Raw genomic sequence first — 18162 nt, 5'->3', positions numbered from 1 at the left:
CCACATCAAAAAAAAGTGAGCCGTTTTGTGCATACATCCAATTAAGGAGATGTCTGAGTGTGGGTTTTAATAACCATGAGAATTTATTCAGTTAGGCCAAGAGCCTAGGTGCCTCTCATATATTTTATGCCTCTTTGTAGCAGCGCAGGGGGAGAGGCACCAAGCAGGGTACACAAACCCAATTCGATAATTTAAAAAAAGAAAGGAAGAAATAGATCAAGTTAGTACCAGGCTTGTTGTGGCCAGAATCAAGGCGTGCAGGCTCAGCCATTTCTTGTAAGTGGTGTACCAAGCAGTCCCAGAAAACCTGGGGCAGCCCTTTCCACTCATATTTTCTCGGACTTCAAGATGATTAAAGACAGTCTAAATTTGCAATGGGAGAGTGGAGGCTGGGGTGACGGTTCAAGAATTAACGTGCTTATGGTACAAATATGAAGAGCACACTCTTGATCTGGGGCATCCGCATAAATGCTGGGTTACTGCTCAACTCTAATATGGCTGTCTGTGAAGCAGAAAGAGGGGATCCCCAGGGTCAACTATCTACCTAGACTAGCTGACTTGGCGAGCGGCAAGCTCTTGCTTCAAGGGAGAGTCTCTGCTTCAATATATAAAATGGAAACAGCCAACTTAGATACCTGCCATCAACCTCTGGCCTCTACATGCATGCACACATATGTGTGCTTCCACACAGGCTTGCATGTCTACTCATGCACACATACAAATGCACACAAGCATTAAAAGCAAAATATGAAAGACAGGAAGTGTTTGGAAATCCTGGCTGTTTCCCTTAACCATGACCAGGTGGCATGCAGAAACTGTCAAGCATCAGAAACCTCTGTCCTTCCATTACCAGCAGACCACACAGGGGCCATGGGAAAATCACTTCCTTACTTCAGGCCACGTCCCATCTTTCCAATGAGGCCTTAGAGGGGTTAATTCAGTCTTCCCTCTCAACGCGTGCTGAATGATCTATCGATGTCTGGGTGCTGCTAAACCCATCAGGGAGGAGAATGCAAAACTCAGAGACAGAAATCAGAATGGTGTCTGCACGGAGTTCATGCCCAAGTGACTGCCCACTCTATCGCCATGAATAACAGTCAATTCCCTGTAACATCAGATTCCTCCACCATGCATAAGGAAAGCTTTGTGGACAGGGTGCAGCAAGTTCTTCAGCTTCCTCCTAGGAGGTGTAATCCCCGACTCCCACCGCTCAAACCAGGCCCTGGTGACTGCAGATCTCCATAGTCACCTCTTCATAGCTGCACAACATAATGGAACTTGAATTAGCCCTCTGAGGCTTTCTCATCTGCCAAAGATGCTAACAGCATCACCATGGTTACATGGTAAGGCCAGAACAGTTTTGTGTACTTAGGACAGAGAAGGGCATGTCATAAATAGCCAGTTGATGTCAGCTGCCGTCATCACTGCTCCGACAAGGCAGATGTGGGTGTGACTGATGAGTGCCCTTTTGTTCTGTCTTTCAGATTGTAAAGCTGGAGAAGAATGGAATTGGGTACCACTACATCCTTGCCAATCTGGTGAGTAGAGCTATGATGTGTGGTCTGTCTGATCCTGTCCTTCCCACATCTAGGGTTTGAGGTTACCTCACACCCGCCTGTATGAACCATGTGGGAGGAAGGGGCCATTCGCAGTGGCATTGCAAGTCTCAGAGGCACCGAATGTACTTCTTTCCCTCTGTCCCTCTGCTCTTAAAAAACAAAAAGTGTAATTTAAGGGACAAAGAAGGAAGTTATTTTAGCTTACAGTTCTAGGTTTTCATGCATCACTGTGGGGAAGTAAAGGAAAGAACCTCAAACAGCTAGTCGCATCCCATTCAGTCAAGAACAGAGAGAAATGGATGTATGCACCCTGGCTCGCTTGCTTGCTATTGGTTCATCAAATTCTCCACTTGTTATCAAGGTCAACACCCCCTGATTAGGCAACAGTGCCACCCACAGAGGGCTGGGCTGGGTCTTTGCCCGTCAATCACTTGATCAAGACAACACCCCTCAGCTGCGACCATGGGTCAAGTCAATGTAGACTCTCTCTCTCTCTCTCTCTCTCTCTCTCTCTCTCCCTCCCTCCCTCCCTCCCTCCCCCCCCCCCCTCTCTTTCTCTCTGAGACTGTTTTCCCAGTTGCCCAGGCAGCCAGTTAAAACTGACCATCACAGCCCCCTACTCCATCGAACCACAACACACTGCCCATGAGCTTCTAAGCTATGCTTGGGAGAAAGCCTGCTGGAGGCTGCAGGGCCGACTTCCAGCCCTCATACAAGCACCCTCTCTGATCAGCTCTGGCCCTAGGAAAAATCACCATATCTTGGAATGGACAGCAAATGTCTGGATGCCGCTGATTTTTAACTCAATGGTGGTTTTACTATTCACAAGCGCAGACATTTAAATCATAATTATGCTAAAATTGAAAAATCTTTAACCCGGTACAGTCTTACAGTGTAACCTATGGCAATGTCAGTTAATGGGTTTGTTTTTCATTTTTATATACAGTCTAGAGAAGCCTGGGTCTTAAAAAATGCCCTTGTCTTAACACAGTGCAGCTGTTTATTGGGTGCTATTATTTTGCACACCACGGAGACAGTTTGGTTTCTCAAAGCCTTTGTGCGCACATTCTTTTTACATGGACACCAGAATGTGTCTGTATAAGTCTTTTCTGGCAATTGTCATCTCTGTCATGCCTATTCTTCCTGTCACAGTTTCCACTTTTATCTTTTATGTCATAAACGTTGATTCTTTAAGCTTTCTTCCTCCATAGTCAAATGTAATATTCTTTTATACTCAGACCCATATTTTAGAGACTTTCTTAAGATCAAATTCACAGACCACATAATACCACCCACTAGCATGCAGTGCTCATTTTCATGGTCCTCTGTGTATTTACAGAGTTATGAAACCATAAGAACTTTGTTTTAAAATTTTATCACCCCCGGACACATGCACATCAGTAGTCTTTACAAAACTCATCAGCCAATCTCCCCACAGCCTCAGGAAATCTCTGACGTATATTCTACCTCAGTGCATTCCTTTTGTATTGCCAGACAGTAGCCCATTATAGAGAGACAGCCTGTTTTGCTCATCCGTTACACAGCTGATGGACTTCTAAGTCATGATCACCATGGGAATGGTATGGAAAGCACTATTGCATATGTGTTTGACCTGTGAAACACACCACAGCTGGGAACTGCTGGGTCGGGCACTAAACCCTGTGTTTAACCCTTGCAGGAACTCCACAGTTCCTTCCCACAGTGGCTGCCGCCACCATCAAGCCTGAACCCATAACGCATGTGCCATGCATCCGTCTCTCTTCATAGTCATGCCTTCCACAAAGTGTTTCCATTGCCTCGGCCTGCTTTCTTACTGTTTATGTTTTCATTCAGTCGCAATATTTGCCATATTTTAATCTATAAGAAAAGTTTAAATGTTAAGCTTACTGAGCTAAATATATAGCTACATTCAGTTTTGGTCAGGGTATCTTTTCCTGGTTATCTCTGGGTGATTTGAAGGGGGAAAAAGATTGGTATTTCATGCTACATTGGGAATGAAGATCATTAGTTGAATTAGGAAACATAATCTGTATCTAAAGTTTGGGTCCAGACATCTGTCTAACCCTTAAATTCTGCCCTGCTTGCTCACCAGCCTTAGCTTGTCCTGGATGTCCCCCATCTCTATCCTCTGAACTTACCTTGCTTTGGCTGCCCAAGTGCCCCAAGGTCAGGGTTGAAACTAAGAAGGGCTTACTGAGAAAGCTTAGTTTAGACTTATGTTTCAAGGGCTATAGCCATCACCTTTTCAAGACATTCACATTTTAATGAGTGGTTTAGAATCTCTTTGGCGAAGCCAAGGATCTCACCCCTGAGAGACTATTTGCAAAACTGAAATCTGTTCAGTAGAACTGAGGAAGTCTTTGATATCCCTCACACCCCAGTTCCATGGTGCTGGATGGGACCATGGGAGTCAGTTCCCTCAGCATCTCTGTTGCTTGTATGGAAACAGAACCATCAAGGGAGCATGGCCCAGCCAGTGTCACACAGAAACAAGTGGTGGTGTCCCTAGGCTAGCACCAGCACTGGTGACAGCGTCCACTGCTCTTGGACACCTGCTGCCAGGGAAAGCACAGAACCTGGGCAAAGGCATGTACAGTTACTGCCTTTCGTAAGGCAGAAATGACCCAGTGGCCTCAGGGCCTCTAAAGGAAGGACCCAGGTAGTTAGACCACCAGCCCTCATCTGTCAGCAAGTGACCCCTCAGCCACAGCCTCCCCGCGTCAGCCCCTCAGGTTGCCCTCTCCTTCTGATCCACACTTTTCTTCTTTTGACCTAATGAGTTCTCAGATCCTAACAACTGCCACTAATAGGCTGCAAATTGCAAACAGCAGCCAGATACGAAAGACTGGCATGTTCCAATAGATTAGTGGATAATTAGGCTTCAAATTCCTAATTAATTCAGTTTGAGACATGGTGGAGGATGTGCTGTGCTTTCTTTCCCCTTTGGAGGAATATCACAATTTATGAAATAATAATTTTTAGAAATTCTGCCACATAATTAGCCTGCTACTGCATGGAGTGGGCCCTCTTCTTTGGGGCACTGCAACTCGGGGGCAATTATAGATGAAGGGACAGAAACCCTTTGGAAAGGATAAGCACGCGCCACAGTTCTTTCCACTTGGTTAAAAGGTCTGAGCTTCAGAGCGGCGCCCAGCAGTTTTCCCCCTGGACTCTTTGGAGGATGCTGTGAGACTCCAGTCACCACCTGTGGAGAGCCACGAGGGGGAGGAGGGAAGGAGAAAGGGGGGAGGGAAAGGCTGATGGAGAAGAAGGAGTCCAAAATCTCCAAACCCTGCTTTACATCCCCAATGTCACTCTTGCTTAGCTAATTTTCTGTGCAAGCAAGGCTCAGACTCAGTCTCCCCATTTGTCAGTTGGAAATAATAGTTCTATGTCTTCTTAGGGTGTCATCAGGAAAGAACCCATGCATTGCCAGGTGATGCCGTGTCTTGAGCAATTAAGTATTCCACTCAGGTGGAGATTTTTACATTTTTTATATTTTGATATTATAATGTAATTATATCATTTCCTCCTTCCCCTTTCCTTACTCTAAATCCTCCCATATACCACTCCTTGCTCTCTTTTAAACTTATAGTCTCTCTTTCATTAATAACATATATTCATAAATATGCCCTTTTCAGTTTGTATAATGTTACTTGTATGTTCGTTTCTGGAGCTGACCACTTGGTGTTGGATAACCAATGGGTGTGCTCTTCCCTGGGGAAGGCTATTTCTCCTATTCCCAGCGTTCCTTAGTTGCCTATAGAGAGTTGAGGACTCATGGCCTTTCCCCCTTCCCTGTTAGTGTGTCTATTGCTGTGGTTCTTGTTTACCTCATGTTTGAGCAGTCGTGTTGGTGAGACTTGATGGGTGTAGCTTCTGATATTCCTAGGAGACACGATACCACCACAAATGCCTTGTTCTTTGGTTATTAAACTCTCTCATCCCCTCTCCTACAGTGATCACTGGGCCTTAGGTGCATGAGTTGTATTGGAGATGTATCCACTGGGACTTGGGCTCCGCAACTCTGCATTTTGATTGGTTATGGTTTTCTGTAATGGTCCTCACCTGTTACAAAGAGAATTTTCTTGATGATGGATGAGGACTACACTTACCTGTGAGTTTAAGGGCATATATTTAGAATGGAGTTGGTGGTGGTTGTAGGTTCTCCAATATCTATGACTACACTATCCCTTGGTAGTTGACTAGGTTTCTAGTACCAGGCATGATCTCCCTGTCTTGAGAGGGACTTACTAAGTTCAGCTACAGAGCTGTTGGTTACCACCAAAGTATGTGTGCCACTAGCGCATGTTTAGATTATGCCATTCTGGTTCTTATAGCGATTCATAGGTATCATAGCTGAGTAGGATTGTTGGTTGCTTCCCTCCTTTGGAAACTTGTAAGGGTGCCTTTAGTACCATGAAAACTGTATCATTTATGTGTGTATATATGCACATACATGCTTACGTATCTATTCTTAATTTACATTGCATGATAATGTAGATGAATATTAATACAACACTAGACTCTCTGTCAGTTTCACTTGAACAATGCAGACCTTGGAGAGCTATGTCACTACACCTTCATTTCCCAATCCCAGTCTTTTGAGATATAATTCATGTTTCATACTATTTTCCCACTTCAAGTAAATAATCCATGGATTCTTGATATGTTTGCAGATTTGTTCATTTCCACAACCAGTTTTTTAGAAATATAACACTTTTCTTAATTATTTGAGAATTTCATGCAGTTAGGCAATGTGTTCTGATCATATTTTCTCCCACTCTGCCTCCTACCTCCTCCCATCCACTCCCACATATCCACCCTTCGCACTTTTATGTCCTCCTGTGTTTAATTTTTTAATAAGCCATAGAGTCTAATTTATGTGGCATATATTCTCCTGGATAGGTGGCCATCCATTTGAGCATGATTGACCTATCAGGAGTCACACACAGACTTAAAGAAAACTGACTCTCTTTGCCCCAGAATCCATCAATTATTAATAGTTCTTCAGTTAGGGCTGAGAACGCATGAGGCCCTTCCCTGCCCATGCTAGGATATTGGAAGACTCAAATCTCATGTAGCTCTTCTTCAGGCAACCACAGCTGCATGAGCGCCTTGGTCCTGTCATGTCCTGAAGACTCCTTCACAGCAGTCCTCCCCAACCTCTGGTTCTTACAGTCTTCATACCTCCACTTCCAAGATGGTCCCTGATCTTTGCAGGGAGCGGAAATGATATCAATGTCCCATTTGGAACTGAGCACTCCACTGTTCCTGTTCAGAGAACACTTGTTCTCCACATTTGGACCAGTTATGATTTTCTGTCCACTGCACAAAGACACTTTCTTTTTGAGGCCTGTGAGCTGCACTAGCCAATGGGCAAAGGTGTATCTTTAGAGGTCAATTGTCTAGCAAAATAATAGTATTAAGTTCATCCATGGGGCCTATACACTCCCCAGCCTTGGGTTCTTGGCCAGATTTACAGTTTCAGGCATGTGTTTCCTCCTGACCATAATAAGTTTAATGTGTCTTCATCACTTGACAGAGAACTTCTCTCTGATCTTTGCTCATCATTCCCCGCATCACCCTTGACTCACGTCTATCTTGCCTTTCCACACCCCATGTTGCTGGGTCCTAACACCTCCCTCGGGGGAGGGAGGGCAAAGGTGCAGGATCAACAGCATAGACAATGGCAGTCAAGTAAAATGCAAACAGCAGACTCATTTATTCAGTAACGGGGAGAGCCTTATATACACCCCTCCTCCAAGCACCCAGATTGCATTTCGATCCATTGACATCACATGGTCATTTGCTAGGCATGATCAAGACCTCTGGCAGTGCCTGTTGCTAGGTCCTCAGGCAGACTTCAGGTTGGCTCATCTCTGGGCCTCGTAGGGCTTTATCTTCTTGCAATCCCAGCCTAAGACAACCATTTCCCTGCTTCCCGTCTCTCCGTTCTCATCTACTCCAGACACATACTTCTCTACCCTCCACTAACTCTGCTGTTATACACTGACCCTCCTGATTGTCTTCGCCATCGACATTATAGTCACCTTTCCGAATGGGGAAATAAAGGTAATATGGCTTCTGCAGTGCCACCACGTTTATGAAACAAAGGAGATGCATTTTCCCACAGACACCCAGAGTCCATGTTCTCACTACAGTAGCCTGTGACAGTCAGGCATAGGACAGTTAGAGAGGCAGATCTAGGGGTAAGTCCCTGTCAAGAAGGTTGAGTTCAATGGCAGTAGTAAGTCCAGAGTGCAAACTCAATGACTGTCATTCCAAAAAATCCCTGCTAGTCTGATAGAAGCTGAGGGACAAATGGTGGCCTCTGGCCTCCCAGTGGTTTACAAAGGATCTTGGGGTCCAGAGAAGCCAGCCATTTATATTACCACTATGGCCACCACTAACTCCAGCGGCACTTAAGAGTCAGAAGTTCCGGTTCACACAGCAGCTAGTTCACACCCCCGGGTTGATTTCCTCAGCCCAAGAAGAAACTGTTCTTTAATCCCTTGCTCACCCACACTGAGAAATCTGTAGGCTCCTTCTGCGAGGCCTAGCTCGCCCACTCCCCTTTCCTCAGCACCATATGGGGTCACATGTGCCTCCGTTGAGGGGGGGTGGTACAAGCGCTGTTGGGAAGAGTGGCTCTCCTATTGGACAGACCTAGGTTTGACTTCTGGTTTGTACTTACCAGCTGTGTAGCGTTCCTCCGGTTCCTCACAGTCTCTGGGCTCCCGTAGCTTACATCTAGAAAGAAGTAAGGGTATTAACTGCCTCCTCCAGTGATGCTATGAGAACTGAGCAAGCCGAGGAAGAGGAAGTGCTTGGCGTAATACATGACCCCAAATGGGCACTTAATAAGTGTTGGTAATTGCCGCCATAATCACCATCATCAGTGTCATCATCATCATTACTGGTATCCCTGTCTGGGGACAAGATACCATCTTTGAGATCCCTCAGGCACCTCCTCCATCAAATCTCATCTCCTTGTTATGGGCCGCCATAGCCCCAAGTACCTTCCACTTACCATAATTGAGATTAGGAAAGCCACACAGATCTGGATGATGCTGCCTTTGCTGTTAATCCGAAATACATGATGGCAGCACATGATGGTTTCATCTACTGCTGACTCCCCAGGGCCTGGGAGCGGGAGCTGCACAGAATGTATTTCTCTGAGAAGTCACTGAAGGGGTGAAGGGGTGAAGGGGTGAAGTGGTCCTCGAGAGTGTCGTACTCATGTCTCCTGCATTTCAAAACAGCATTCTGTGTCTGATAAAATAAGTGGAAAGGGGCCAGGAAATGGCTCAGTAATTAAAGCCTCTGCCAAAGACTAGGGTTGTATCCCCAGAAACAATATAAACGCAGGTGGGTGTGGCGGCCTCAGAAAAAAGAGCTGGGACCCCATGAGCAGGATGAGGGTGAAACTAGCCGTAACTGAGAGCTCCAGGTTTGATTGAGAGACCCGGCCTCAACCTGTAAGGTTGACCAGCAATAGGATTGCTCCTCACATCAACCTCAGGTCTCCTCAGGCACATTCATCAACATGTTCACACACCCACATACATGTGATCCCACACACATGCAAACACCTAGACACACGCGTGAAAATGGAAAACAAAAGGAAGTATTCCCGCAGAAAGGGCAGGAAGGGGAATCCAGTTCTGACTACGCACATGATAAGTAGGTGATGGGCAGACCTTCTTGCCCGCTCTCCAGGAAGGGCCAGCCTCTCCTCGGCTTCATGCCTGAGTGAGGCCCACTCCTCTGGTTCCTGGGATGAAGGTGCCTACCTCTAGGCAGTGCTTTGCTTCTTCAGGGCTTTGACAGTCGCCATAGCCTCTGGCGACAGGGCATGGCCTGTGTCCTGCTTTTCCCAGTCACTTCTGGCTCGAGGAGAGTGTGTGTTGTCCTTCCTCAGGCCCACCTTGAGCACCTGGAAACACTTGTGGCTGGATCTTTGGGGTGTGCTCCTTCAACCCAGATTCCTTCCCGCCCTCTAGTTCTTCCTCCCAGAGTGTGGTGCTGACAGTTGACTCAGTCGCCCTGTGGGCTACTCATGTCCCTTGTCTGGTAACTGCTGGGCTCATGAAGTGCGCACCTTCACTCTTGTCCTGTGAACACCCTGAAGTTGGTCCCCAACTAGATCAGATCACATAAAAACAAGACAATGCCTGTGGCATTTGCACAGCGCCGCAGAAGTGGTCTAAAACATGAGAATCTAGCATCAGAAGAGAGGCATTGTATGGGAGGGAGAGCATCCAGGAAGATCAAGATGAGGTACTCACCCGTACATCAGCATGGAAATAAAAGATGTGCCCCACACCTGGATTCAAGAACCCAAGAGAGCTGGGTCTGAAGGTCCCTAAGAACCCTGGTCTTACCAGCCCTTTATTTTGCAAAAGGGACATTCCTGCTCAGAGGAGCCACTGAAAAGCACACACACACACACACACACACACACACACACACACACACACACAAATGGGTTGGGACTGCAGCGTTGTTTCTTGGTGCCTGTTACATTTTTCCCTAGGACCGCCATGATAGCCGCCTCTGGTTGGTATCATGCAGATGTGCTGGGTAGGGGCTGCAGTTGCTGTCAGCATGGGAAACCCTTACCATCACTTATTTGGAAACACTGAAGGTGCCTTAAACCTATACCGACAGGTGAGAACAATGGGTGTGACAGGAAGAGCTCAGTGCCTGTCCCCTTGTCTGGTCCTCTTCCTAAGGATGAAGAGCAAACAAGCGTAGGAGGGGAATGGAACCTCAGGAACCAGAGAGCCCAGGTACAGGATTTGGTGCATATCTGGCAATGTCCTGAGAATTTGACACATGGCAGAATTAATCCTGAGGATATGGGTCACTTAATAGTAATCATGTATCAGTTGTTTTTCTTCCTGTGATGGCAAAACACCCAAGAAAAGGGACCAAAGGAAGGATTGGTCTATTCTGCTCACAGTGTGCCAGGACACAGTCCATCCTGGAGAGGGAGGCAGGAGCATGAGGAGTCTGGTCATATCGTATCCACAGTCAGGAGCAGAGAGACCCAAATCCTGGAGCTCCATTCAGTTTCTCCTTTTTAACTTTTATTATTCCTTCTATGGCCTCTAACCATGAGACGGTGCCTCCCGTGTTCAGGGTAGATCTTCCCTCCTCCTTCCTGGGAACATGCCCTCCCAGACATACCCAGAGGCATCTCTCCCTGGTAACTCCCAATCCAGTCACACTGAGAAGGAAGATTAACCATCACAAATCTTTATTTGGGTGAGAAGGATAGAAGCCCAGAGTAAATTGTCTGCTTGAGATTACACAGAGGAAGTAGAAGGCAGTAATCATGGTGATTCTGTCTTAGTTAGGGTTTCTATGGCTTGAAGAAATATCATGACCAAAAGAAAGTTGGGGAGGAAGAAGTTTGTTAGGCTTACACTTCAGCATTGCTGCTGTTCATTGCTGAAGAAAACGAGGACAGGAACTCAAACAGGGCAGGATCCTGGAGGCAGGAACTGATGCAGAGGCTATGGATGGGTGCTGCTTACTGGCTTACTTCCCCCCAGCCCACTTGGCCCACCTTCTTATAGAACCCAGGATCACCTGCCCAGGGACAGGGCCCTCCCCAGCTGATCGCTAAATGAGAAAATGCCTGCAGCTGGATCTCACTGATGCATTTCCTCAGCGCTGGCTTGTGTCAAATTGACACACAAAACCTGCCAGTCCAGGCTCGGAGCCAGAACATATACTCTCTGTGTAAAGAGTTCACTTTTCTCTCTTTCCTCAGCCAGAGGCTCCTTTCCTTCCATGGTCCGCCACCTTCATTCAGAAGCTGCCTCTGAGCTCCGGATTTGGGGCTGGCATTGCTCTCTTTTCTCTATAATACTTGGGTGAAATAGGCCCTCCTCGCTAGGCCTTAAGTGCCCTGAAAGGAGGGGCTGGGCCCATCTGGATCTCATCTACATCCTTGTGGCTCTGATATCTGTGGCAATGCTGGGCAGCCATGAATGAACAAGCAGATAGATTCATGTATTATCAGTTAGAATATCCTTTTCCCCATTGTCCCCAAACAGCAAAGGCTGTTGCCATAGCTCTTAACATAAATGAAATGGTTGCTGTTGATGAAGACACCACCCTTTGATCACAGGACATTGAGAAATTAATCTTAAACTCACCGGGAAACTCTCTCACTGGTGCTTAGCTTTTACAGTGTTGCAGAGTGCTTTGAAGGCTGCTGGCGAAGAAAAGACATCCATGGTCTTGCCGGGTGAAATAGTGGCACAACGGTTATAAAAGTAACCAATCGCTTTCTAACTAGCTTTAAGGCCTGCTCCCTAGGAGGGGTTTCGTGTCTCATTGTGTAAACCTTCTCAAATGCCCATGTTTGTGGGCATTGTAAGGCCTAGGAGTGAACCTACCGGTGGTTTCTGATACATAGTTATTCTCAGTAGATTTTAAATTTACCATTTCTTTAGATTTTCACATTTCACACCATGCATTCAGTGGGAGTCTACTATATGTATAAATGGATAAATTTATAATGAATAATGAAATGAAATGAATAAACCATCATTTTACAAAAATATGTTTTTCTGCCTGACTTTCTCTGCATAGTAATGCTGAGACTATGTAGGAAGATGTTGGTTGAAGACCACCAGTAGGTTCTAGACATAAGAAGTCACCCTGTGCCAGGAGAGTTTTAAAGGTTGAACTTCCTCTGAAGTTAGTTAGGCCAAGAGACAAGCACAACCACAGTCAGTCAGGACAGAAGTAAGAAGACGGCATTCTCTGAAAGACAGCACAATCTCAGATCATGTCGGGCATCTCCAAGCCTTGCACCAAGAGCCCAGGCTGAGGATCCCTGACCTTCTAACACAAAGTGTCAGCAGTTTATTCTAAACCCCAGGACTGAGATCTGGAGGTCCTGAGTAACCCCCGTAATACTCTGGCTATGATGGACACACGCAGGATCAGTCTGCTATTACGTTTGCAGAGACCCGAGAATGCAGATACCTCTCCCTGACTTCAGAGAGGGCTGGATGAATCAACATTAGGCTTTTTCCTATGTGAATGGCAAGTCTACTGGCTAACTTTTGTACAACTACAATGTTCTATTGACTTGTTAAGAGACCACATAAGCTTGTGTGTTACCGGAGATAATACAGCATGCGATGCCTTGAAGGTTTGGGTTGTTAAGGTGGCTAAAATGGAAAAACGTGGAGATTTTTATGCAAAGACATGAGTTTGATGACAATGAAGTTATCAGCTGAAGACTGTTCCATGGATTCACTTTTATCCATATTCCCCAGCACACACCTGTGTGATGGCAGAATTATAGATCAGAGCTGAAAGCACCCTCAGGAGAGCAGTAAGCTGGCCCAGAAGTCCCCACGCCTTTGGGGTCGAAGCTCTGCTTTCAGGTGGAATCTTGGGGAGAACCTTACTGTGTAAACGATTCAAAGCAAGGCTGCCTTGGCAGGCATGAAAGTTAGGAGGTGCGCCAAGGTCTTCTGTTCCTTCCCCTAATGTAGCATGGTGACCTCTGCAGCCTGTACCTGGAACACATCTTGAAGGATTATTGATCTGACAGATGTCTTTGATAAATCAATACCCACTTGACTGTACAGGTTACGACAGATGTCCTTGAGCAAAGAGCTCATGAGCTTCAAAGACAGAACAAGAAGTTATGTGGTTATCCCTAAAACTGTCTTCCTGGGGCTTTTTATCTCTGACCTGTTTCCCAAGAAAACATACACAGAGAAGTCAGTCAAAAGACACCTTTAGTCCCTGAGACGAAAGGTGTGGGCAGGAGGTAGCAGGTTTGACACTTGTAAGGAAGTCAGGAACAGAGCGGGCTCTGTGACTTCATTCCTCTGCATGCTCTCACCACGCCGCCCTGCACAGGCGCAGTTTGTGGACCCTGTGGGGCTGTGGTCCTGATTTGGAGGAGCAGCTATGGTCTCTGCCTTTGTCACAACTGCAGACAACAGAGATGCAGAAATAAGGGGCTGAAAGGCTAACACTCCAAGTGGCACATCAAAGGTGCTGAAGATCTTGGTCTCAAGAGGATACCACCCCCCCCCTACCGCCCCCCTTTAAGCTGAAGCCTATTCCAATGGCTCCTGGCAGGAGATGAATGAACAGGAGGGTAGATGGCTGGATACACAGAGGTTGCAACCCAAGCCAGAAAGTCACCTTACTCCTTCCATCTCCCAGTAGCCACACTAGTATGAGAGAAGCCTATCTACTAAGTTTTCTCATTCCCAGTTTGCAAGTGTTAAAGAAGAGCCTGCTTCTTCATGTGGTTATGAGGATTAAATGTGGTAATCAAGGCAATGGCCCCATGGCAATGCCTGCTACCTCGTTTGGTTCTGCCTGCTTCATGCAAAACGCAAGGGTTGCTGTCATTATCTTAACAGAGCTGGGTCTCCCTCGAGATCTGACTGTTCATCTGTCTGGCCCACCTTGCAGAGCCTTAGAGAACAAATTTCCCACCTCTTCCCCATGACAACCCTACCCTCCCGAGAGTCGAGTACATCCTTCGCCTACCCTCTCAATCTTCTATTATGTTTCAGGCTGATCCTCTCTGCTCCTTCAAAGCCTTCCTAATAGAAGGAGACTTTTCAAACCATACACTCTTGTGACTCCCCACAGAGCTGTCATCTGAGATTTCTCTCTGACAATTTGGGGAAAACTTGACATGTTCAACCTGTGCCATTCAGAGTATGAAGTACATGTTTTTGATTTGGGCTCATCTTACCTCTTCTTGATGTCAGGGGGCTGGGACGGAAGGGTCTTCCCTTAATAAGCCTTCGTCTTGACGCCAAACCTGATCATTGCGGAATGTTCTGTCTCCTTTCTGCTGGGTGTAATGTGAGCTTAGACAGAATGCAGAGGGCTGAGCAGCGTGTGGGTGACCCTCTTTTCATGATCTCACAAAGGAAAATCGAGCTTGGAGGCCAAAGCTTGTCAGCCTGAAAAGTGCTGTGCTGTGGGCTGGGGAGATGGCTCGGACAGTGGAGCGCTTGCCTCCCAAGCCTGAGGACCTGAGTTCAATCCCCAGACTTTACATGGAAATGGTCAGGTGATGTTGCTGTGACTAGAGTCACAAAAACCTGTAACACTCACATTCGGGCCCTCCACCATGGGCACTCTCGGCCTGGGTGTGGATAAAGGGCAGGGGGCTCCTTAACAGGCTCCAGATAAGTCAGTGCTTGTGATGTTTCTACACAGCCTGGTGGAGACTTTTAAAGAAAGGCACAAGCTCTGACCAGGCAACATTTGCTCCAGGCTCCTAACTGTGCGCTGTTATCACAAGAATTTTGGCCCTCTTTGACTGGGGTAATGGATACATGATCGTGAATCTGAAACTCCTGTGTTCCCTCGACCAAGGACTGGCAGTGTGGCATGTTCATGAAGAAGTCAAACTGTGTAGCTAGGGCATTCACAGAGGTCTCTGAATGAGAGCTCAGCAAAAGTGGGGTGAATTCTTTCAGTGGCTTATGCAGATGAGCTCTTGGGCCTACTGTCCAGTTTCCTCTCGGACTGCTTAAGGGATTACGCTGGACCACATTTATAAGACATTAAAATGAATGTCTTGCTTGGGCCGGGAGCTAGGAAAGACTTAAAATAAGCTGAATTTTCATTTCTCTTCAGCAGTAACTTCACAATCCCCAAAAGGTGGCTTGGATGAAGTTAAGTCATGGACATGAGGTGGTTATTTTAGCCTCTACCCTCATTTTTGTTCTTCTTATGAGCCGCACTTTGAGACAATGCTGCAGCCCACAGCTGTCCCTCAGTCCCAGGCTAAGAGATGGTAGAAGAAGCTGAGCTCTCTAACCAGATTAGAACATGGTTCTTCAAATGCTACCACCTCCACACCACCCCATCCTGTGACTTCGCTGCCTCTCTCTCCCTTCTAGGGACTCACAATGACACTCAACCAGAGAGCACACTGAGGTTTGTTGTTATTTTCTAGGGACATTAAAAGGATATAAGTGTATGACGGAAGGGTCGAAAATATAATGAACCTTGTACTTTTCAAACTTTCCCCACCCCTGGTCCTGGGGCCCAAGCCAATCCCAAACTTCTGAGAAGTATGAAGTTATACCTTCACCATAAATTGGTCATTCTGACCATTTCTTCCGCACATCTACACAACATGCCCGCACCTCTTTTTCCTGCCCATCAACCCAGTGTCATCCGTGGCTCCCACTAACTATGTGATAAAACAGTCCTGAACATTCCTTGAATATACCCAGCCTCTCCTTAATGACCAGGCTTATGCTACCTTGTCTAATTGTGTTGATAATTGTCTTCATAATTCTAATGTATTCAGCCTTGAATTTTGATTAACTGACATTAACATTTTGTCAAAATGAGGATCTCCTGCTTCCTTTCAGAGCTGTGTGTGAACAGTCCTTAGGGACAGCTATTCTATAAGCACCCTTACACACATACCAGGAAGTCCCTATGTCCCTTAGATTAAGGAACATCCTCAACCTGCACTTCCTTTGCTAGGTCCTCTGCCACTGGATAAAGATGGGAGGCAGAACATTCTTTGCATGTTGCCTGTTCATTGGTCATGTGTGGAGCTGTGATATAGAAAGACTTGCTGAAGAAGCGCACAGAGGGAGGGCAACCCAGCGACCCCAGAAGTACCTTCTCCCCAGTGTCTCACATAACCCTAGCTGAAACAGACTGCTACTCAGCCAAGGTTGACCTTTAGTTCTTGATCCTCCTTGCCTCTGTCTGCTAAGTGCTGGGACTACAGGCATGTGTCACCAAGCCAGTCTCGATAACACTCGCTCTTCGAAGAGAAGCACCTGGTGCCAGGGCTCAGGGGACAGCAAAAGAGTGGAAGGCCTAACTTTGGGTGACAAGTGACTTGAGAAAGTGAACACCTATAGCTCATGTCATTCTTTTTCAGCAGTAAAGGGGTTCAGAGCAATGGACTCCACGTTTGGGGATGTGTTATCAAATATGCAGCGTGACTTGAAGAAAGTCATGACGGTGAAGTCTCATAGTTAAAACTTTTCAAGACTTGTAATTAACACCATGGCATCCATCCTTAAACACATTAGATAATAACATGAATGAGATAGATAAAGAAAATGCACAAATTACTACATAATACCCCCATGGATTTTTAATAGAAAAGGAAATTGGAAAATGATTTAATTAAACCTATTTAGTAAATATACTGGAGGAAGAGACTTAGCTGAATTTCACAATTCCCTAGCAGGCAAAAAGCTAATGCCATTATTTTCTTTCTTAATCAAGACCACATTTCTCTATTGACCAAGTCTACATCCCTGCATTGTAGAGAAAGCAAGCCTAGCAACCATGAGAGTCTAGTTTCCTGTGATTAAGACATCTCCAGGGTCAGCGTTAGCATTCCCAGCCTGTAGTCTTGAACTGGAGGGGAGATGGCAACTCTTAGATGCATGCTGACCCCGAGTGGTTTCCTGGCATCAGTTCTCATAGTGAGTGTCACAAAAGGGAGTTCATAGCTGTTCTTTTTCTGGGTTATGGGTGTGGGGTTGACGGTTCCCATCAGCTTGATTATGTGTGACCCTGGGTTGGCTCCACTAACATTGTCGTCAGGGTTGCTGGCGATGAAGCCGAGCTGAGTTCCTATTTGAGCAAATCGCAGTTCCTCTTGGCCTTCATTATGCTGGGGCCGGGGTGGGGGGGGGGGAGTCAGTAGGGATGCCCAGGAGCTTGTTACAGATCGTGAGTGACAGACTCTGACTGTGGGAGATAATTTTCATTTCATTCTCTCAATAGCTGTTTGGCGAACAAGATGTTCTTTTTAAAAGTCTCTAAAGAGTACAGAAAACCTCCCAACTGTGTACTGGCTCTTAACCAATGGTGAGACAGCTGCAGCCTTATAGGGTACACCGCCGTGAAATGCAGGCTGGGTAGGGAAGACAAATTCTGACTTTACCTTTAAGAACAGCTGGCTGGTACCCTTGCACAAGCCAGTTACCTCTGTGTCCCCCTGTGAACTGTGGCTGTGGTACAAGTTAATCTCACCTGATTAAAATCACTCGCTGGCAGCTGTTGCCTGCTGGTCACGTTTCCCCTGGCTAATTGGCACACCTGCTTAAGGGACAGTCTCTAGCTTCAGTCATTCTCACAGCAAGAAAGGATTGAGCATCTGCCCTGGGCTGGGCATGTATTGAGATGCTAGGTGTTAGAACAAATCAGTGAGCAAGATGGAAATTGGAAGTGTTTTCACCTTCAGTAGTTAGCATGTCAACGGAAAGAGAAGGGACAAAAGGAACAAGGAGGGAAGATGATCTCGGTGGTGACAGGTGCTCCAGGAAAGCAGCAGGCACAATGTTGGTCTGGGCCAGACTGACCAACCAGGTCTTCCAGACTGTTGGAAGAATCTCAACCGGGGTTCTCCCGCAAGCAGAGTCCAAAGATAGGCTTCAGGAAGAAGCAAGCGCTATGCGCCAATCCTGGAAACACAGTAGGGATGCACGGAGAAAGTGGACACTGAAGCACATGACCAAGAATGCCTCCTATCCCCACCACGGTTCATCTCTGGATGTCAGCATAGAACGTTCTACCAGCTTAAGCACCAGGTAGAGGATGC

The 18162-nt window shown here is 46.5% G+C and overlaps 1 protein-coding gene across 2 annotated transcripts in view; it reads left to right on the top strand.

Annotated features, from left to right (window-relative positions):
• Positions 1-18162, top strand: part of Gria1 (glutamate ionotropic receptor AMPA type subunit 1) — a 311889-nt gene that overhangs the window by 187292 nt on the left and 106435 nt on the right. For both annotated transcript variants that reach the window (XM_041665038.1, XM_041665037.1), the window contains exon 5: positions 1485-1538. In XM_041665038.1, the coding sequence (XP_041520972.1) occupies positions 1485-1538 (54 nt within the window). The remainder of the gene's footprint in view (positions 1-1484; positions 1539-18162) is intronic.

The sequence above is a fragment of the Microtus oregoni genome, unplaced genomic scaffold, assembly GCF_018167655.1.
Source record: "Microtus oregoni isolate MIOR12 unplaced genomic scaffold, Mior012 000015F_ref0000493, whole genome shotgun sequence".
NCBI lineage: Eukaryota > Metazoa > Chordata > Mammalia > Rodentia > Cricetidae > Microtus > Microtus oregoni.
The sequence above is the reverse complement of the archived record's forward strand: the minus strand, read 5'-3'. Positions and strand labels throughout refer to the sequence as shown.